This window comes from Caretta caretta, chromosome 1, assembly GCF_965140235.1.
Source record: "Caretta caretta isolate rCarCar2 chromosome 1, rCarCar1.hap1, whole genome shotgun sequence".
NCBI lineage: Eukaryota > Metazoa > Chordata > Testudines > Cheloniidae > Caretta > Caretta caretta.
The window spans coordinates 49,374,085-49,397,008 of record NC_134206.1 but is presented as its reverse complement, the minus strand read 5'-3'; the positions used below and the strand labels follow the sequence as shown (position 1 = coordinate 49,397,008).

General features: G+C 45.1%; 1 protein-coding gene across 3 annotated transcripts in view; it reads right to left on the bottom strand.

The window, feature by feature from the left end:
* The window catches only part of PDS5B (PDS5 cohesin associated factor B), a 266,958-nt gene that overhangs the window by 54,638 nt on the left and 189,396 nt on the right, over positions 1-22,924 (bottom strand). For all 3 annotated transcript variants that reach the window (XM_048847181.2, XM_048847201.2, XM_075127882.1), the window contains exons 18-23: positions 17,265-17,370; positions 12,841-13,001; positions 8,981-9,104; positions 8,016-8,174; positions 7,202-7,270; positions 1,082-1,218 (exon numbers count right to left, since the gene is read on the bottom strand). In XM_048847181.2, coding sequence (XP_048703138.1) covers positions 1,082-1,218; positions 7,202-7,270; positions 8,016-8,174; positions 8,981-9,104; positions 12,841-13,001; positions 17,265-17,370 — 756 coding nt within the window. The remainder of the gene's footprint in view (positions 1-1,081; positions 1,219-7,201; positions 7,271-8,015; positions 8,175-8,980; positions 9,105-12,840; positions 13,002-17,264; positions 17,371-22,924) is intronic.

The following is a 22,924-nucleotide window of genomic DNA, read 5'->3' as shown; positions in this document are numbered from 1 at the left end:
TAGCCAGGGGTGGCTGAAAAGGAACTGAGTGAGATTCTCCCCTCAAGGCAGAGCACGAGGACATGAGCGTGCATGTGGGGGCCGAATGGACACTGCTACAAAGATTTCCGATCAGAAGCGCAGGAACGCACATATGCCTAAAGTGGAGCATGCAGGAATGCTACTCGAAGAAGAATTACTACTACTTAATTCCTTCACGGACCGACTTCTATTTATGGGTCTTGTGATAGTATTTAAATTTAAGAGTGTTATAATTATTTGCAAGTTATACTGAAATGGAATTCTCAGCTTGAGTGCAGTGACTATAAAGTTAATGCATAACTACAAAATGCTCTATTTTGCAATTCCCTACCCTCTGGATTGGTTTGGTGTTTGATTTGCATAATGATTGTACAGTCATTTGACTATATACCAAACATGGAAATCTCTTTATTCTGACTACTGTAATCCCTCTCTTCTCCCCATTAGTTTCTGTAAACAGAATTTTCAACGTTTGCCAAGAACAATGATGGTGAACTCGGCTCCTCACTTATACTTGAAGGAAGATTAAGAAGTTTGCACAAAAATAAACATTAGCAGTCAAAGCAAATGGGCTAACAGCCAGATGAAACAAATTGTTAAAAAGCTAATCTTCTTTACTTATTTCCCTCCTCCTCTTCATCCTTATCTCCCTTCCTAAAAGGCAGAGTGCCTTCAACTAGCCATAAAGTGCACCACAAGGTAAGATTTTTTTAAAATTTTTTTGTTTAAAGTCAGTTTAGAAGGAGAAAAAGGAGAAATTGTGCAATTTTTCCTTTCAGTATGAAAAGTAGTTCAGAGTGGAAGGATGAGAGAAAAAGTAGAGGAAAAAGCATAACAACTTTTTACTATGATTTTGCACTATATTTATAGTAACAAAATAACTTTGAAGTTCTCTGGAACTTCTTTTATCCGGGAATATAAAGTATAACATATATCGATACATCCTAAATGCCCTTAAATTCTTCTCCATACAATGCATATTGCCCCTTCTAAGTTACTGAAACTGTTGAGCAATTGTACTGTCCAAATAGATGGTTGCACTTAATTGCCGATGGCTTACCTAATTTTTCCCTGTTCTGTCAAGTCTCCATCACTGTGCAATATTGTTGTTAGCAATCTCAGAGTAGAGGTTCCTGATTTACTGTGGTTATTCTTCATTCCTAGCAACCATCGAACCATCATCTTCATGGCCTGGATCTGAAAGAAATGTTCACAAGTAATACGTTAATTGCACTCTGCAAACAAAATTTTGAAATAATCTCTATAGTAGCCTAATCATTTAGCAATATAATCTTCTCAAATGCGTTAGTTAGGTAGAGAACATATTCCTCACAAGCATGTGACACATGCATTCATCATCATTGCAACATGCATAGTTCCTAAAATTTCTGAAATGTAAATAAACCTTACTAGTTTTCACGAAATAAAGCAATTTTTCATTGAAAGGTACAATAACAAAATTATACAACATTTACTACTGTAAGTAAACATCTGCTACAGAACATGGCTAATCAAGCCTTCTACCACAAACATTCACATCCGCTGTCCTGTGACACCACATAATATTTATTTTGAAATACATGATAAAAGTATTACTATTAAACTTTGGAACTCACAGGACAACCAATATAAATAATCCAATCATCATTTATTTTGTTTTTATGCATATGAAGAGCAGAATTAATATCTTATTTGTGCATAGAGATCTAAGATGTTGAGCAGATTCCCACACTGTTGTCCCTCTTGCTGTTCCTATGACGTCACTATAATTTTCCCTTTTCCTCCCTCACTACATATTTAGCCCTCTGTTAAAATCACTTTTTTTATACCTATCTGTGGGATTTTGTCACCTGCCCCCTTTGAACCTAGTTTAAAGCCCTCATCCCTAGGTTGGTGAGTCAGTGTGTGAAGATATTCTTCCCCTTCTTGGTCAGATGGACCCCATCTCTTCCCAGGAGTCGTCCTGTTCAGAACAGGACCCCATGGTCAAAGAAACCAAAGCCCTTCTGTAGGCAACATCTGTGCAGCCACACACTTATCTCCAGGATGCACGTGTCCCTGAATTGGCCCTTACCCTCAACCAGGAGGATGGACTGAACTGCCACTTTTGCTCCCAAATCCTTCACCCTCACTCCCAGAGCCCTGTAGTCCTGCTGATCTGCTAAGGGTCATACATGGCAGTATAATCAGCACCCATGTGGGTGAACAGCATGGGACAGCGATCAGAGGGACAGATGAATAAATACATAAATAAATTTGTTAGTCTCTAAGGTGCCACAAGTACTCCTTTTGCAGTTACAGACTAACACAGCTGCTACTCTGAAACCTGTCAAGATGAGCCTCAGCATCCTTTCTATAACATCTTCAATTTGGGCTCTAAGCAGACAGCACACCTCCTGGGATATCATGTCTACTGTCAGAGACCACAAGCAGCCAGCCTCCTCCCCACAGAGCAGCCAGTTCTCCTCTTTCCCCTGGTGCTCCTGTAGTCATCTGTAGCTCGCTAGCATACTCCATCTTGGATGTCTCCATGTGGATCCTGTCAATGAAGTCCTTATGCTCCTGTTACGTCTGCAGATGAGACATGTCCTCCTGCAGCTCTCTTACATGCTTTCTAAGGGGCTACACCAGTGGTTCTCAAACTTTTGTTCTGGTAACCCCTTTCACACAGCAAGCCTCTGAGTGCGACCCCGCCCTTATAAATTTAAAAAAACGTTTTTATACATTTATATCATTATAAATGCTGGATGCAAAGCGGGGTTTAGGGTGGAGGCTGACAGCTCACAACCCCCCCATGTAATAACCTCGCGACCCCCTTAGGGGTCCCAACCTCCAGTTTGAGAACCCCTGGGCTACACCAACAGATACCTCTCACTGAAATAAATTTAAATAAAGGGAGTGGAGTCTCTTGTCCTCACTACTATTGTGAGGTTTTTGGTAAAATACAGATAGGTGGACTGTTTGGTTCAAGTGAAAATTGGAAGAAACCTTGGGAATAAGCGTGGGATGTAATCTCAGGTAAACTGTCTCTGTGAAACACCATATAAGGTGGGGGAACTATGAGGGCCCCAAGCTCACCCACTCTCCTGGCCAACGTACTAACAGTTAGGAAGAATACCTTCACTGTTAAGTGTAAAAGGTAGCAGGAAGCCAAGGACTTGAATGGCAGGTTTATAAGTGCTGATAGCACAGAGTTCAGGTCCCACACAGGCCTGGGTTTTAATACCAACAGGAATGTTCTGATAATGCCTTTTAGAAACTTGATTGTTGTGGGGGGGCTGAAAACTGGAAGATAAAAAGATATTAATAGCTGTTAAATATACCTGTAATGAACTAACAGATAGGCCTGATGAGTTCAAGGAGATACTCCAGGATAAGAGGAATCCTAGACTCCTCCCGAATCCTGCTGACACCACAAAGAGAACCCCCTCCACTTGGCAGTATAGCACCTTCTTGTAGATGATTTCCTGCTATTGAGAAAGATAGATTGGCCCTCCTCTGAGTAAGACTTCTCTAGCTCTGTTGCCCATCCAAAAAGCAGGCTATCAGATGGATGGATACAGGGTTGGGGTGGCTGGTGCTGCCTCTGTTTTGCAACACCAAACCCAGAAATGGCTGTAGGTAAATGCAAGGGTGAGAGGCCATCCGCAAGATCATCATGAACCAGAACTGCCTCAGTCCCCATAGTGCTATTAGAATTACTGCTGCCTAGTCCTGCTTGATCTTCTGGAGGATGCAAAGGAGCAGGGGGGATAGGAGGGAAGGCATACATCAGTGGGTCTGACCACTACACTATGAAAACATCCCCTCTGGAATTGCATCCTGGGTGTCCCAAGTGCAGTAGGCCAGGTATTTCCTGTTTTTCTGGGCTGCAGAGAGATCCCAATATGGAAATCTGCACTGTCAAAAAATGTGCTGGATCACTGAAATGTGGGGCTCTCACTTGTGATCCTCGTGAAAATGCCTGCCGAGGCTGGCTGCTAGGGAGTCCATTTCTCCCAGTAACTGCACATCAGAGAGGGTGATCAGATGTTGGATGCAACAGTTCCAGATTTTGATACCTTGAACCCTGAGCTGAATGGTCATCCAGGTTCACTCCCTATCCCAGTAGTGGGGTATCCATCATAAGCATCTTCATGGGTGGGGCTAGAACAAAGGGAACGCCTACACAGACATTGGCATTTGTCTCCCAGCAAGTGAGTGATGTCAGAATGCTATGAGGAAGTGAGACCCATTTGTTCAGGGAGTCTGTGCTCAGAGCTACACATTCCTCAGTCATGCCTGGAGGTACCCATAGGTGAAGGGGGTAATATAGGTGCAAGAGGCCACGTGGGCTAGCATGACCAGACTGTCACTGGGGCTATGTCTAAGTTGAGAAATTAGATCTCATCATGAGGAATCTGTCCTGAGATAAGTATGCCGTGTCTGCAGTCGAGTCCTGATTCATTCCAATACATTATATTACTCTTGTGGGGGTTAAAGTGGACTCTTCTTGATTTACCTGAAGTCCCAAGGAGTGACGCAGATCAAGTAAGGAGGTGACAGACTGGCTTGCTCATGGGACAGTCTTATCAGAAGGTACAGGCAGCAAAGTAGGGAAATATTAGGCTGCCCTGTAATTGCAAATAGGCTGCTTATCACAGCCATCACTTTTGTAAAGGCCCTCTGGGGTGTCAAGAAGCCAAAGAAGAGCGCACTCTATAGTGCAGGGCCCATCGTAAAGGAAATACTGTGTGAATGTCTATATGAAAATACGTGTCCCTCAAAACAAGAACTACAAGCCACACTTTCACTGAGGGAGGGGATTACTGCAGCCAGGGTAGCCATTCTGAATCTTCAATGGCGAATGAAGACATTCGTCTGTCTGAGGTCCACGATGGGTCTCCAGGCCTTTTCTTTTGGAGGATTAGAAAGTATTTGGGGTAAAGACCCTTCTCCCTCTGTTGGAGCGGTATGGGTTTCTACTGTCTCTAGCTGGACCAGCGAATCCAGCTCTTGTCTGAGAATTCTTTTCTGAGAGGGGTCAAGAAAAAGGGTGATTTGGAGAAGGGGCAGAAAGGACTCTGTTTGTGTAGCCATTTGAGATGACGTCTAGGACCCATTTGTCCGATAGGATGTGCTGCCACACTGGGATGAAATGAGCCGGGTGGAGAAAACTGATTCTGCATGGACTGGTTGACAGCTCGAGTGACCCATTAAAATGCCTACTTGGTAGGTGGCGGGGTCTTATGAAGAGATGGTAGTACCCTCTCATCTCCTCAGAGGCTCACAGAAAGGGTAAGGAGCCAGTCAGCATCTATAAGGCAGTGGCTTAGAAAATTGTCTACAAGGTGCTGGGGTGTATAAGTCCAAGGAGCAGAAGGTGTGACAAGAATTCTTGAGGGAATGAAGCAATTCATCAGTCCTCAAGGGCTTCACTCTTATCTCCGTTATTTTAGGTGATGGGATGACCATCAGCAATGGAATAGTTAATGTTGGTATAGCAGTGTCATCACTGTCCCTTACAGAGATCACACTTCAATGAGATTAAAAGGGAACAGGCGAGTTCACCTCTCCCAGTCACTGCTTCAGTCTGCCTGACAAACCTGACATTGGTTTACACTTGGTTCATGTTTGAAAGGTTCTCTCTGTAGCTATGGGGCCTACAAATCTCCTTATTTAAAAAAAAAACGAAAGCTTACATTCTGCACACATTTCAGTACATCAGAAGAGCCACAGAAATATATCATACAGGCCAGATACATCCTGTGAGACATGTTTGACACCTCTAGTGTAGAGGATGCAGCACAATACACTGAAACGGTGGGTTACATATGCATGTATATTTCATAAATAAGCACAGAAAGGACAAAGATATAGCAGGTTATTTCTGAGAGAAAGTGTGGCTGGGTAGATGGAATTTTAACCTGCCATAGTAGAGAACTAGGTTAAATTCCCCACTTATGTAAACCGTCACAATGAGGCATTGCTTAATAATAAAAGTTGTGAAAAATGAAGTCTTAAAATGTTAAAGGTTTTAGGTGAGCTGACATCATCAAACAGGGAACCAGGAACACAAGCCACAGGAGTGAAATGGCACTAAAAAGCAACCCAAAATGTTAGGATACATAAGGAATGGCAAAGAAAGTACTTCTGAAGATATTAAAATATCATCAAAATGTATGTCCAGTTTGGGAATCTTTGCATCTTCTGAAGCATTTTGTACAGACTGGTCACTTTCTGAGACAGAATACTGGCCTAGATGGAACACTGGTATAATCTGCAATGGGAATGCCTGTCTTACCCATGTATATTTAGCTTAATAACATAATTCCACCTCATAGTTAGTACTGCACTACAGAGTTGTGTATAAATGCTTACAATTTGGTGGCTGCATAAATAGTGTATAGATCAAGGGTTCCCAAATTTGGTATGTGTACCACCAGTGATACATGAGATTGCTGGAATGGTATTCTGTAACAGGGTAGTCTGTCCCCTTTAAGGGGTAGTGGGGTCTGGGGCTAGTCAACTTTTATTCTATGACATGACCCATTTAGGGAAACAGGTATTCAAGGGAGTAGAAGATTAGCTGGGGAATAAGAGCCAAGGTGTTAATGAAGTAGCTACCTCCTTAACATGATCAACCCCAGCTGCTAGGTGACTCCCAGTACAGGAGATAGGGCAGACAGCCTGGAGAGCAGAACTCCAGAGAAGTATCAAGTCAGCAGAATAGGATGAGATGGGAACAAGAACCAGAAGGGAGACAGGTGAGCTAGGGAAGCCAGTCTGAATCACAGGCCTTCCTCAAGAAGGATGCATGTGGGGCCCCTGAACCAAGGTAAAAAGTGTGAAACACCAAGGGATGCTTTGTGGAGCAAGACTGGAACCTGGATACTGGTGGGCCGGGGAAGCCCTCTTGAATCATGGCAGAGCCCCATGAAGGAGACCTGTGGAATCCCAAGAGGAAGGAGTTGTGAGTCCAAGCCTATTCTGACAAAATTCTTATTTTATTAAACCAAACTTCTTTAGTTTTAGAAAGATCACAGGGGCAGACAGATCTGAAGGAAACATACAGAAAAAAATGACAATTATTAATGGCAGCTTTAGAAATTCTGGGTATCTTTAGGTATACAGACATTATTAATTCACAATTATTATGCCAGTAAATATACACCAAGAAAAAGTTTTAAGAGCTACTTACTTTGACAAGTGTTTCAGGCGAAACTTCCTCATCTGGAACCCAAAGTTTAGTTGTCTTTTTCCCAGGAAGCTAAATAAAATTTTACATCTTGTTATGTTTAGTTTATTATACTATTACTATTATTAATAGGATACTATATTATTAATAAAGACTACTATAATCTTATTTGCTTCTGTCTGCTTTTAAAGACAAACAGCAGCATTCACTGGTTAACTATATGGCTTTTGTAATGCTAATACACGTATTCACTATTGACACAGCCAGTTTAATCATACTGAAAAAGATATTTTTTTTACTGATTTCATTTTTCTATTTCCAAAGAGAAAGCAATTGCTTTAAAATATAAGCCAAACAAAGTTAAATTCTTGCATTTAAGATCTGCTAACTATTTCAAAATTGGAATAAAGCCTTCTTAAAGTGTCAAGTTGTTGGCCCAAGCACAAGAGAGGAAATCCTGACCCAGCTTGAAATCAACCACAAAAATCCCATTGACTAAAATGGAGCCAGGATTTCACATTTTTAAGTATTAGACAGTCACTTGCTGTGATCCATGAAAGGAAAACTTATTCTACACATTATCTGTGGGGTGGGGGTGAAGACTTCTTACCCCCCCCCCTTTTACTGCATAAATTTCCAGTCAAGTTAAAAAAATACATGCCAAAACACCAAAATATCTCGAGATGTATACAGACAAGTGGAAACATACATGCTACTAATTTTTATAACTATCCTAATTTTCTATTTCCTGAATATCTTTCTGAAGAAAAAAAGTCAATTTCTCAAAGGCAGCACAAATAGTTAAAAAAGTACTTACCCTGTCATTCATTAGCAAATCTTTAACAATAAAGGTGGCTACCAAGGATTTCAAAGGGGCAGCAAATTGGTCTGGGGCCAGCATGGCTATATGACCAATAGAAACCAATGGTGTAATGAGATGTTCAAGGTTGCTTGGATCAAGGCTCTTATGCAGTGGCTAAAAGATAAATACAGGCAACAAATTCAGATCATACCAATCTAATCAGTTTAGCTATACTAAAAAAGTATTTATTATTGAACACTAAAAATTCCATTCAATTAAAAGTTTCACCTGCTACAGGAACACATTCCCTCCCTCCCTCCACACACACAACCCCCTAAACCCTCCCCTCCCACCCGCCAAAAGCATTGCAGGAATTATGAACTCATTAGATTAACGGATATATTTTTCTGTGTTGTTAAATTGATGTCACATTCCATCCCTCAAAATTACTATTTCAGTAGTGGACTAAGTGATTCTTCTTTGAATAGTGATTTAAGATCCTTCAAGATCAAAAGTACTATAAAAGTTAATTATAAAGGATGGTGAACGCATAAATTTCCATTAGTCCCATTTAATTCCATTTACCCCAAGCTTCCAAAGGAAAGTGAACGATTTACACACTGTTCCCTTTCCGAATACAAACTGAACCATCAAGGACTGCTTGCTGGAGCCTGTTATCACTACAGGTAAGCGTAGACCTTCTACCAGAATCTATTCAACCAGCAAGATTGGAGCCCTTTAATATGACCTCCACTGCACCAACAAGAACTATTCATTTGAGATTGAAGGGAGAAAGGAAAAAAGTTTATTTCCTTTAGTTTTATGTCTTGGATACTGGGGAAGGACTGATAGAATAACTTGTGTTTCAAGATTAGTTTCCACTATACTCATTTTAACAAAATAATAAAAATACAGAGGCATAAATATGAATATGCAATGTGAAGATTAAAAGAAAAATAATTAAAACCTTTTTTTCTTACCTCAAATATCTGTGCAAACTGTGTTTCTTTGCTGGAAAATATTGCATGGATGCAGTGAATGGCATACTTGGCCTGACGAGGGGGGCCTTTTTTAGCCTTGTGATGCAAAACTGGGAGCAAAGCACTGAAAGTAAAAAGTGAATATCTTTTACAAATTTTAAAGTTTGCTACTTTATGTGTTTTCACAATATAGCTATACAAAAGAAACTCTCTTATTTGCACAAATGACTGGGGGACTCCTTGGGAAATTCAGTTTTTTCCCTGTCCTTCATCTGGTTCTACAAATGTTAAATATGAAAGAATATCTTTCCAGCATTACAAAAGTGATTAACTTAGGTAACAGGCTGTGGTAACTGAAGTACGGTAATATGGAGTTAGTTTTCAGACATGCACACTGTGTATCCATAGCCTGAGAATTGGAAAGTAATAGCGTCCATTGGTACGCACACACCCCTTTGGCTCACCTCGTGGTTTTCTGAGGTGATAAAGAGATGGACAGATCAACCGCCTCTCCAGTTCCATCTCTACCTCAAATCTAACAGATACAAAGCAAAGGAGAAGGAGAGTGGGAAGTGGAATACAATAGGCACCATACATCTCAAAGAACCTCCAGTTACAGCCAAGTAACTTCCTCTTCTTTTTCAAGTGATAGTCCCTATTGCATACCACTGAGGGTGATTAACAAGCAATACCTCAGTCGAAGGAGGGTGCAAGGATGAAGTTGGAATGGTTAAACAGAAAACAGGTGTGCTGAAGGAGGAATCTGCCACTGCATCCTGCACCAAGGTGTAATGCTCAGCAACACTGTGTACTGAACTCCACACGGCTGCTCTACATATGTACCCAAGAGGCATACCATTGAAGGAGGCCATGGGTCTGAATGAGGTCTTGTGGCAACTTCCATGAGGTGCTTCTGAAGGCAGAGAGCCCAGCCTTCTCAGGTACAGCTGGGAAAGGATGGACAGATACTGCACTGGGATGCAATGTGGGCTTCTCCCAAGAAGCAAAGGCAAGGTTAAAGTTCGTCGCTGACAGAGAAGGAATGCGGGCAGGAGGCGCAGATTTTAAAGCCTAGCGTCTTCGGCATAGTCCAGTACAAGCACATGGCTACAAGGGGGAGGGAGAATATTTATGCAGAAACACCGCCCGCCCCCCCCCAAGGTCCCAATTCTACTCCTAAAACTAGTTAACTACAAAAAAGGACTATATAAATAGTAAAAACAGTAAAATACTCAAACTATGTACAACTATATATTTTCAGAAGTTCATCACATGCAAGAGGACACTATAGCGCTGACCTGGACCATGTGGTGGTTAGAAGGAATTGCAGACATGGTTAGTCTGCCCTGTCCTTTATCACCTCAGACAAAACCATGACGTGAGCCTATGGTACATGCATGAAAAAATGGTTACCTACCTTTCATAGCTACTGCTCTTCGAGATGTGTTGCTTAAGTCCATTCCATTCTAGGTGCGCGCACCCACGTGCATAGCCATTGGAGATTTTTGCCTTAGCAGTACCCACAGGGCTGGCTGTGGCGCCCTCTGGAGTGCCACGTTCATGCCGCGGTATATCAGGTGCCACCGGCCCTACACCCTCTCTGTTCCTTCTTGCCAATAACTTCAACTTTTTCTCAGCCCGTTTCGAGATGAGCAAGATGGAGGAGGCGGTCTGCCACAAGGCCTTGGCTATCTTGAGGACCCCCTCATACACACACAGGGCAACCCAGGCGGGCGTACTAGCTGAGAGAAGGTTGAAGAGGGCGTCCTCCTGCTGCACCATATCTTGCACCTCGAGCCCCAAGTTCTCAGCCACACACCAGAGAAGGGCTTGATGCTCCCTAAAGCCATCCAGCAGGCCAGCTCTAGAAGGTCCCGTGATTGCCTCATCTGGGGATGAAGAGGAAGACTGAACTGCCGGTGGGGATGCTGGAGTCTCGACCACTGTCATAGAAAGGAGCTTTGGGATGGGCACAGGTTCCTCCGCCCCGACCTCTGAACGGGCTTCTGGTACAGGGTCCGGGGCCGGTGGGGCCGCCACCAGACGTTCCATCGCGGCCACCGACAAGTGCTGTGAAGGAGGCATCATCACAACCTGCATGTCCCTCTCGCTCCAATGAGGTCACTGCACTGGCCACTGGCTGTGCAGTCATTGAAAAAAGGAGCGGGCTCCCGTGCCTAGTGATGTCGATGAGACCGTGACGACGGGCTGAACCGTCGTCTGTACAGGAGGAACCCCCTTTCAGTGACCAGAAAGGAGCAGTCTACGCCTGCATTTGTTTGCTGGTCTGGCTACTGGTGACCACTGCTCAGATGTAACTGAATGGTAACTGTACTGTGGAAGGGAGAACTGGTACCACGAACATTCCCACCATGCTGGTGATTGGGACTGATGCCTAGATGACGATTGTTGAGAAAGTGAACAATGCCAGGAATAGTAAGGGGAGCGTTGGCCCCGTGCCAGAGAGTAGTGCTGTGGGGATCTGGGAACTCGCCTGGACGACCAATGATGCAGTGTTGTTCCTGTCTCCTGATGGGTCTTAATGGTGGACTTGTCCTCTTGGGGAGCCTTAGCTGTGTCCTACGGCACCAGGTTTGTCATCGGAGCAGGTAGAGACCTGTGCTCTCCCTGCGCCATGGAAGCCTAGGATGATGAAGGTGCAGGCAGGAGTGCGGATCCCCTACTGCTCCCAAGAGTCAGTGGTGGACCTTTAAGGGGGCTGGGCGCCCCAGCCAGGGATGCACGATCGTGTAGTTCTGCAGCAGTCTGGTGGGCAGGCCTGCGTCCCTTGATAGATGACCCCTGGGCCTTCTTGCTTGGTGCTGGGGCACGCTTCTTTCCATTCTTCTTCGGCACCAGTGATTGCGAACGGCGCCCGAAGTCAGGTGCCTGTGAGGCGCTGCACATGGAGGCCGAGGCACCTGGTGCAACCTCCCCGGACAGCTTGGAAGCTGGGCGGAGGGCGGACTCCATCAGGAGAACCCTGAGGCCAATGTCCCGATCCTTCTGGGTGCAGGGCTGAAAGTTTTTGTAGATCCAGCATCTCTCCTTAGCATGTGACTCCCCCAGGCACTTAAGGCAGCTGCTGTGGGGGAGTCACTTGCAGGCATAGGCCTGCTGCAGTCACAGCAGGGCTTGAACCCAGGAGATTAGGGCATGTGCCACCTGGGGCAAGTCCAGCTGGGACCCTAACTACTAACTAACTGACACTTAACTACTTAAAAACTACTTAACACTAGTAAAGCAAACTATATACAATGGCCTTAAAGCACGAAGTTCAGAATGGTAGACAACAGTTAGCTCTTGCTAAGCAAGAAAGGCGCTCTGACTGACCACCACAGGCGATCAGAAGGAACTGTGAGGGCATAGGGCTGGCAGTGCCTGACATATCGTGGCATGAGCGTGGCACTCCAGAGTGCGCCACAGCTAAGGCAAAAATCTCCAACAGCCATGCACGTGGGCACACACACACCTAGAATAGAATCGACATGAGCAAGCACTCGAAGAACTAATGGATGTTACTGCTTTCAAATTCTCTCACTCCGGATGCATAGTGCGCATGCATAAACAGTCAGTGCAATACAATAGGGACCATCATTCGAAGAAACACTGCTTTTCACCTATTACTTGCACTTCTGCCTTTCATCAGTTAATGCATTTAAGGGTTTTTAAACCGCACTGCTATTCTTATTAAAAGCCTGAGTGCCACAAACTTTTCTTTGGAGTAACAGAGTCCTTCCAAAAAAAAAAAAAAAAAAAAAGGATGTTAAATATAGCACTTCCACATGAATAAAATGTAACCTCTAGAATTCCATTTAATAAAGAACTGTACTCAAATAGAACAGTATAATCGAACTCACGATCTGATGTGAGGAAAGTCCTCTTCAATTTTACTTCCTGTGTTTTTAAAAATTTGTAATGCAGCTTCTGCCACCTTTTCATCATCCATTTTCAGGCAAGCCAGAAGGGATTCAAAAGTTTCAGCTGAATGGAATGAGATAGGGTGTGTAAATGACAGGACCTGCAACAAGGAAGTGACAAGTCACATGTTAACTTTAAAAAAACAACCCCACAATTGTTTAAATTATCAAGTGTTATCATCTGCCATATTTTGAACCCTTAGAATACACTGCAGTTTTTTGGAAAAGCAATCCTACCTCTCACCTCTCCATTGAAGACCTTCTTTCCCTCACTTCTGCTCACTTGTCTCCCTGTGCTCATGGTCTTAACAATGTTTATGTGCTTTCCCCATCCTCAACCTCCCTTCACAATCCTTTGATTCTGTTTTTTTTCCTGTGTCCAGCGGTGGGGTCTCCCAAAACATTTATCCCTAACGCTTTAGACTGCCCTTGCCCATCCTATTCCATCCTGCCTCGCCATCTCCTTCTCTCTCCTGGCTCTTTCCCTTTTCTCTCAAAGAACAGACTATCTCCGACCATAAAGAAACACTCTACTTGATCCTACTTCATTCTCTATCACCTCTCCTTCCCTTCATTGCCTTGAGTAGGCTGTTGATTTTTTGGAGCCTCAACTTCCTCCCTTTCACACCTGATTATGTCCTCTCCACTTTGCTGAAATGGTCTTCATGAAAAATCACTAATGACATATTTTTCAAATTTGTGTGCTTTTTTTCATACTCCATGATTTCTTTGCTTCCTTTCACATTGCTGACTATCCCTCTCTTCCTTGGGCTTCTGTGGACTCTATCCTTTCCTAGCTCTCCACCAGCCTTTCTGACCACTTTATCAGCATTAATTTCAGTGGATTCTCTTCCTCCTCCCTCTCTTCTCTGTTGATAGTCACACAGTTCAGTTCTGTCCTAGATCCATCTTTCTCCATTATCTTCCTGAGCGACATCTTGGCTCGTATGGTCTTCCTTACCACCTCTGATGACAAGTCAAACCTACCCTTTCACTCTTGACTTCTTCCAACTTTGTCCAGACATGTACAGATCTTCAACTATGGATGTTAAACATCTACACTCACCCTTCCCCATTCCCAAATTACCATATTGTTAAACAAACTGGCCTCAGATCTCTGGATAATCTGGGCTATATGTTCTGCAGACGTCAAAGTCTACAGAGCTCTCATCTTTAATTGTCTGAATCCAACTGTCAATTTTTGGTGACCCAGAAGAGTTTCATAAACTTGAGGCTGTACTCTACAGCATTAATGTATCTGATGCCATAAACACAACTAAGCATATATGATATGAGCAACACAGTGGAACCCCTTATAGTGAAGTCAGATCATTACATTCTGTACTGCTTCAGTTAAAGAGATTTTCACGCTGTTCAGAGTACACATTTGTAAATCATAAGGTGATGAGCTCTTCCCCGTTTTTTATTTTGTCAGAGTTACAAGAAAAACAGGAGAACAGGACAGACATGGGAACTTTGTTTAACTATGTTTATACCATGTCTAGTGTAAGAGATTGATCCTGACTGGGGCCTTGGCATACTATCCCAATATTAATATTATATGTAATAATAAAGTGTGGTAAAAATTAGGAATTGGCTGTTCTTTGAATAAAACAGTGATTTTAAAATATTAAACAATTTGACTATAGCCAGGTTCCACTGTAGTCGGTTTCTGAAGAAAAGAGGCAGAGGCAAGTCACTCTCCTATGGATTAGAAAGAGTCATACCAGCAACTCAAGGATGAAGCCCAAAGGAAAATCCATGACATCAAAAATAAGTAGTGGTGAGAAAAGGCCTAGGAGATTGAGCTTTATGCTGATAAACATGACGTGAGGAGTTTCTTTCAGGCAATAAGGGCCATTTATGGCCCATGCTCCCATGAACCCACACCACTCTGAGCCCAAGACGGGTCAACATATTTTAAGCACAGCGAAGCAATGAAAGCCAGATGGAAGGAGCATTTTGAGTTACTCCTGAACCGTGAATCAACGGTCTCTGATGCCACTATCGAATCTATACCTCAATGACATGAAAGAGAATCTCTTGCTGACACCCTACTCTTGAAGAAGTAACACGAGCCATTATGCAAACTAAGAACAAGGCAGCAGGGCCAGATGGCATATTACCTGAAGTTGACAAGTTTGGAGGTGAAGAACTGGTAGGGAAGCCCTACAAACTTTTTCTTCATATCTGATATAATGAGAAGATTCCAGAAGACTTAAGAAATGCTAACATTGTTACAATTTTTAAGAGATAAATCGGAGTATGGAAACTATCGAGGCACTGCCTTGCTATCTAAGTAGGGAAAATTCTTGCCTGTATCCTCTCAAACCGATTACTTCCCTTGCTGAGGAAATATTGCCAGAATCTCAGTGCAGTTTTAGACTATCCCGCGGGACAACCAACATGATCTTCGTTGCCTGGCAAATGTAGGAAAAGTCTCAGAAGCAAAATCAGGACCTGTACATGGCTTTCATCGATTTGACAAAGGCCTTTGACTCTGTCAACCGCGAAGCCCTGTGGAAGGTACTGGCCAGATTTGGCTGCCCTCCAAAATTTATTAAGGTCCTAATGCTTCTCCATGATCTGTCATGGTTCTCTGTAATGGCCTTGAGACGGAACCGTTCGTCATCAAAACTGGGGTTAAGCAAGGATGTATTATTGCTCCAACTCTGTTTTCCATCTATTTAGCAGTCATTTTGGTCCTCGTTAAAGATCACCTCCCCAGTAGAGTTGACATTAAATACAGAAAGGATGGGCAGCTTTTTAACCTTCGACATCTCTGCTCTAAGTCTAAAGTCTTCAGTGCCTCCATTACTGATCTTCAGCGTGCTGCTGACTGCGTCATCTTCATGCACATTGAGAATGACCTTCAGTCCATACTGGATTTTCTTGCACAACCTTACCAAAGCCTAGGACTCTCACTCAATATTGCCAAGACTAAAGTTCTCTATCAACCTGCTTCAGGCCTTGCACATGACCCACCACAAATCACCACTGAGGGTCAAACTTTGGAGAGAGTTGAGCACTTTTGCTAGCTCAGTAGCCAACTTTCTCAAAATGCAAAAATCGACAGTAAGATCCAGCATCGGGTCCAGTGCACAGGTGTTTCCTTTGGGAAATTGCTCCGACGCGTTTTCACGGACCATGACCTATGACAGGACATGAAGATCCAGGTCTATAAGACAACTATTCCTACACTCCTCTATGGATGTGAAACCTGGGTGACCTATTGACAGCACCTCAAGAGTTTGGAGAGGTATCACCAACGATGCCTCTGGAAGATCCTTTGCATCAAGTGGCAAGATCGCCGCACTAATGCCAGCATCCTCGCTGAAGCCAATCACTAGCATTGAAGCAATGATCCTCATGCACCAACTTCGCTGGACTGGACACTGCGTGTGGATGCCAGACTCTCGCCTCCCAAAACAAGTCCTCTACTCTCAGCTCACGCTGGTCAGAGATTCCATGGTCGTCAGAGGAAACGCTACAAAGGCACACTGAAAGCATGTCTTAAGAAAACTGATGTGGACATCGCAAGCTGGGAAGAGCAAACTACCATCTGACCCCAATGGCACCATATCCTCTATCAGGCAGCGGCCTGCTTCGAGAAGCACCTTGCCCTCGAAGCTGAAAAGGTACAGAGGAGGAAGGAAAAAGAAATAACTTCCTCCCAGCAGGCTGCTGGCCTGCCACAAAAATGTCTGTAGCTACTGCAGACAGATTTGCAGTTTCAGGATCAGACTCCTGAGTCATCTCAGGACCCATATGTAAATCCATGTAGAGATCATCCTCAAATCGAGGGATCACCAATCAATCAATCCAATCAGTACCTTGATTGACAAGTTATGCAGCAACACAAGACAATACATATGATAAAGGTGAAAATGGTTGCACTAATGATTGCTAGCGTGTGTGTGTGTACACAACAGGACAAAGGAATAAAACCAAAAGGTGATGGATGGAAGTGCAGGCAAATGCGCACTCCAATAGCTATAGCTCAGACCTGAACCTCCAAAAGAGAATACTTTCAATTTTAAGATAAATTTTTAAAGAGAATATATAGCATGGTGTATATAAATATCCTCACTACCTTTTATTTACATCATGCATGAAAAAAGGACACAGTAATATTTGAGTATAGTTGTGAAAAGATACTGAGCTTGCAATTATAGTTTCTATTGCTCTATCACTTCATTACTCTATCTAACGTGAAGAGTATGGAAAACATTTTCTTCTGGATAACTGCGGTAAAGCCAACAGTAGCTTAAGAAATTTAGAATAATATATTTTAACAAAGTTATTTTAGAGAATTTTAAAAAAAAGCTATCTTACTGTTCACTGAACAACAAGAGAAAATTTACCTTAAGCAATTCAAGACCTGCTCTGATTGCCTGATCAGTAGGTACACCTTCATCTTCATCATCTGCTGTTCCATCTATAGACTTGTTTACTTGCTTGATAAGGGCACTGAGAAATGGAAAAACAGAACGTTGACTCAAATTTACAAATTACTGCAGATTTCAGCAAACACATCCATTTCTAAAACATTAAGTTCAAATCTATTAGAAAGGCAATGTTAATCAGCCTTCCACAAATATCTGATTGCTCTTCCCTAATATATAATTTGAGACGATGGCTCTAGTGTAATATTTACACTCACAAAACCGCCTTGTTTACAATAATGAATATATAAGCTTTAAATAAATTACTCTGTTTAAGGGAGACCAATGCGAAGTAAGTGAATAGTTTGAGTGCTACTAGAAAATTAAGTTAGTTAAAATGTTATTTTTCCACTTCAGATTACTGGCTATCATGGTTTCTTAGAACTGATAAACTCAGAGGTTGCTCGTTATTTAGCCTACAGCCAGAATTTTAGGAGATGAGTGGTAAAATAAAATCTATACTTTTTTCTTTCTAAGTATACATTAAAGATGACAGATACTGTAAAATTGGAAGTAAAGCTCGATTGCTCTTCCTTGCATTACACTTGAAGGGGAGCTGTGATTGCCAGACTAGACATGTTTGGCAATGCAGAGGCAGCTGCTCAGAGACACTCCTGAAAAATATTGTTCGTAATCCCTGGGTTCGCTCTCACAGAAAGGGAGTTTAGGATGACATTTTTTCAAAAACTCAAAATTTTCCTGTTTCCTGACTGGGCCTAGTCAAAACATCCACACAAACATATTACTTCTGGTCACTCTTAAAAACATATTTGTATTGAAGATGGAGCTGGCAACAACAGCTATACCTAAGCAGCAGCAACTTCACGTTGCTAAGATGTAGCCATGGTGGTGTGCAAAATGGACTTCCATTTTGAACGATCCCTTGCAAATACTTCTTCCTTGAGCAAGAGTTAGTATGGAAGAGTTTAGGTTTAAACCCCTCATAATTGCATCTTCCAACATCATTTCTGGTTCGCTTCGTACCCTACTTCCTTCAACCTTAGCTCTAGAAACCTTCTGTAAACCTTCTTCTACATGTTGGACATGACCCCACCACTGCAGTTGTCTTTTTCTCAACTGGTTCAAGACTGCAACTTGTTGGGATCACCTAAGTATCTCCTTGTTTATGATTAAATCGAACCGACAGATGTTAATCATAGGACTGGAAGGGACCTCCAGAGGTCATCTAGTCCAGTCCCCTGCACTCATGGCAGGACTAAGTATAATCTAGACCATTCCTGACAGGTGTTTGTCCATCCTGTTCATAAAAATCTCCAATGATGGAGATTCCACAACCCTCCTAGGCAATTTATTCTAGAGCTTAACCACCCTGACAGTTAGGAAGTTTTTCCTAATGTCCAATTTAAACCTTCCTCGCTGTAATTTAAGCCCATTGCTTCTTGTCCTGTCCTCAGAGGTTAAGAACAATTTTTCTCCCTCCTCCTTGTAACAACCTTTTATGTACTTGAAAACTCTTATGTCCCCTCTCAGTCCTCTCTTTTCCAGACTAAACAAACCAAATTTTTAAAAACTTCCCTCATAGATCATGTTCTCTAGACCTTTAATCATTTTTGTTGCTCTTCTCTGGACTTTCTCCAATTTGTCCACATCTTTCCTGAAATGTGGTGTCCAGAACTGGACATAATACTCCAGCTGAGGCCTAATCAGCACAGAGTAGAGCAGAAAAGACTATTACCTTTTCTGTAACTGGTGTTCGAGATGTGTTGCTCATGTCTATTCCACAATAGGTGTGCGTGCTCGTCACGTGCACCGGTGCCAGAAGTTTTCCCCCTAGCAGTACCTGTAAGGGGGAGCACCCCTCACGACTCCTGGAGTGGCGTCTGCCTGGCACAGTATAAGGGGAGCTGCACCCTCCCCCCACCCTCAGTTCCTTCTTGCCAGACAACTCTGACAGAGGGAAAGGAGGGTGGGATGTGGAATAGACATGAGGAACACATCTCGAAGAACACCAGTTACAGAAAAGGTAACTGTCTTTTCTTCTTTGAGTGATTGCTCATGTGTATTTGACAATAGGTGATTCTAAGCTATATCTATTGGAAACGGGTAGGAGTTCACAAGTTCCCAAGACAGAGGACAGCCCTGCTGAACCCAGGGTCATCCCTGGTTGAGGAGACAATCGCATAGTGCAAGGTGAACGTCTGAACCGAAGACCACGTGGCGGCCCTACAAATGTCCTGGATGGGGATGTGGGCCACGAAGGCAGCAGAAGAGGCCTGAGCCCGAGTCAAGTGTAACCTTACAATGGTGGCGGGGGGACACCCACCAGCTCATAGCAGGACTGGATGCAAGAAGTGATCCTACTGGAAAGCCGCTGAGTGGAAATCCACTGGCCGCTCGCACACTTCGCCAAGGCGACAAACAGTTGTGAGGACTTCCTGAACGGCTTGGTCCACTCGAGGTAGAAAGCCAGAGCCCGCCACACATCGAGCGTGTGGAGACCGTGCTCCTCACTGGACACGTGAGGCTTGAGGGCAGAGGACCGATAGAAAAATGCCCTGAACCCATGTGGTAGGTGGAGACCACCTTCGGGAGGAATGCGGGGTGTAGGTGGAGCTGGACCTTGTCCTTATGAAAGACCGTGTATGGCAGCTCAGAGGTCAGGGCCCTGAGCTCCGAGACTCGCCTGGCCAATGTGATTGCAACCAGGAAGGCCACCTTCCACGAGAGGGGAGACCAGGAGCATATGGCCAGCGGTTCAAAAGGGGGCCCCGTGAAACGAGCCAACACCAGGTTTAGGTCCCACTGCGAAAAAGACTGTCCAAACCCTTAAGGAACCGGCCAGTCATAGCATGGGAAAATACTGCGGGCCCTTGCACCGGCGGATAGAAGGCCCATTAGGCTGCCAGGTGCACCTTGACTGACGAGGGCGCCGGCCCTGGGCCCTCAGGCAGAGGAGGTAATCAAGGATAAGCTGGATCGGGGCAGCCACGGAGTGACACCCTGGTTCGCCTCCCACCTAGAGAACCGGGACCACTTGGCCAAGTAAGTGCAGTGAGTGGAGGGCCGTCTACTTTTGAGGAGGACGCGCTGAACCTATTCTGAGCACACCCTTTCCTCTCCGCCTAACCACTGACCAGCCACGCCATGAGGTGAAGCACCGCTAGGCTGGGATGAAGGCAGCGGCCTTGGTTCTGAGAGAGCAGGTCCGGGTGGAGTGGCAACGGCCACGGTGGAGCTACCACCAGGCCCGTGAGGGTCCCGTACCAATTCTGCCTGGGCCATGCCAGGGCAATCAGGAGGACCTGGGCCTTGCCCGTCTTTATCCTCTCCAGGACCCTGCTGATTAGAGGGAACGGGGGAAAGGAGTAGAGAGGCTGGCCTGACCAGGACAGGAGAAAGGCATTGGAGATAGTGCCCCTCCCCAGGCTCCCCCAGAGCAGAACCGGGGGCATTGCTGGTTCTGCCGAGTCGTGAATAGGTCCACCTGGGGAGTTCCCCACCTGAGGAAGAGTTGGTGGGCCACTTCCAGGTGGAGGGACCACTCGTGTTACGAGGGAAAAATCCCCGCTCAAGCAATCCGCCCTCTCATTCCGGGCGCCCAGTAGCTGGAAGGCCTTCAGGTGGATGTCTTGGGCTATACAGATGTCCCGCAGCCTGAGGGCTTCATGGCAGAAGGCAGAGGATCAGGCTCCGCCTTGCCTGTTGATATAGAACATCAAGGCTGTGTTGTCCTTGAGGACCCTGACTACCTTGCCCTCCAGGTGCGGGTGGAAGACCATGCACGTCAGCCATACCACCCTGAGCTCCTTGACGTTTATATGTAGGGTCAGGTCTTGAGCCAACCACAGGACTTGGGCCTGAAAGTTCTCCATATGCCCCCCCCCCCCCCCAACCCAAGTCCAATGCATCGGACACCAGCTCCAACGAAGGGATCCTGTCCCTGAATGGGACCCTTTGGAGCATATTGTTTGGGGCGGATCATGACGGTAGGGAGGTGATCAAAGAGTCCAGCGCTGTGAGGACCTTGTCCATCCTGTCCGAGGTCTGGGAGAACTTAGAGGCCTCATCCTGAGTCTGGCGTGATGGACCACATATGTGCATGCCGACATGTGACTCAAGAGTTGCAAGCAAATCATTGTCACTGGGAACCTTGTGACCGAGTCGCTGAGACCTTTCAGGGTCTCTAATCTGTGTGGCAGGAGAGAGGCCCTGGCTGACACTGCGTCCAGGAGCACCCCGATAAACTCTATGTGTTGGACCGGGACTAACGTGGAGATGGTGTTGTCTACCAACAGGCCCAAGGCAGTGCACATGGACACAAAGAGCGCCACATGATCCCTCACCTGCAACCGGGAGGTGCCCTTGACAAGCCAATCGTCCAGATAGGGAAATATCTGGACCCCCCGCTATCTGAGGTAGGCTGCTACCACCAACATGCATTTTGTAAACACCCTGGGGGCAATAACAGACCAAACGGGAGGACCAGGAATTGGTAATGATTCTGTCCCACCACATAACAGAGGAAGTGCCTGTGCCCCTCGAATATGTGGATGTGGAAGTACACGTCCTGCAGATCGAGGGCAGCGTACCAGTCCCCGGGATCCAGAGAGGGGATGATGGAGGCCAGGGAGACCATGTGGAACTTGAGTTTCACCATGTACTGGCTCAGACCTCACAGGTCGAGGATGGGTCTGAGTCCCGCTTTGGCCTTCGGGATGAGGAAATAATGGGAGTAATACCCCATGCCCATGAACTCCTCGGGCACCACCTCTATCGCTCCTAGTCCCAGGAGCCGCCCCACCTCCTGCTCGAGCAGAGCTTCATGGGAGAGTTCCCCCAGGAGGGACGTTGGGCGGGGAGGAAGTAAACTGGAGGGTGTAACCCCGGGAGTTGGTGTTGAGGACACATCGGTCCGAGGTTAGCCGCAACCATTCGGGGAGGAAAGCACAGAACTGGTTGGAGAAAGGTAGCTTTATTGGTGGCGGATCTCTGGTAAGGACTGGCGGGGTACCCCCGAGCATCCCGTCAAAAACGCCTTTTCCCTGTCTGCTTGCCCTTGGAGGACGCAGGCTGGGGGGCAGGCCGAGACTGCCTCTGAGGGAGTGAGTCTCTTATAGTCCAGCTGCTTCTTATGGGCGGCCTCATACTTCGGGAGGGCGGCCTGGGCAGGAGTCTGCTGCGGCTTGAACTTAGGTTTTGCTGGAGCCAGGACATAGAGGCCCAAAGTCTGGAGGGTCGTGCGGGAGTCCTTCATGCCATGCAGCCTTGTATCTGTTTCCTCCACAAACAGAGCCTTCCTGTCGAATGGGAGATCCTGCATGGAAGACTGCGCCTTGCTGGACAGCCCAGAGAGCAAGAGCCATGACATCCGTCTCATGGACACCGCAGAGGCCACTGATCGTGCGGCCGTGTCTACAGTATCCGAGGCTGCCTCCGAGAGTCTTTGTTCTTTGGGCTCAGGGCTGGCTGACCCTGCCATTCCCTGTGGTTGACTGACTAGACCACCACCGAGTTGGGTGCCTGGTGGGTATACAGGTACTCATGACCTTTAGTGGGTACAAAGTACTTGCGTTCCACCTTTTTAGAGATGGGGGCCAACGAGGCCGGTGTTTGCCACA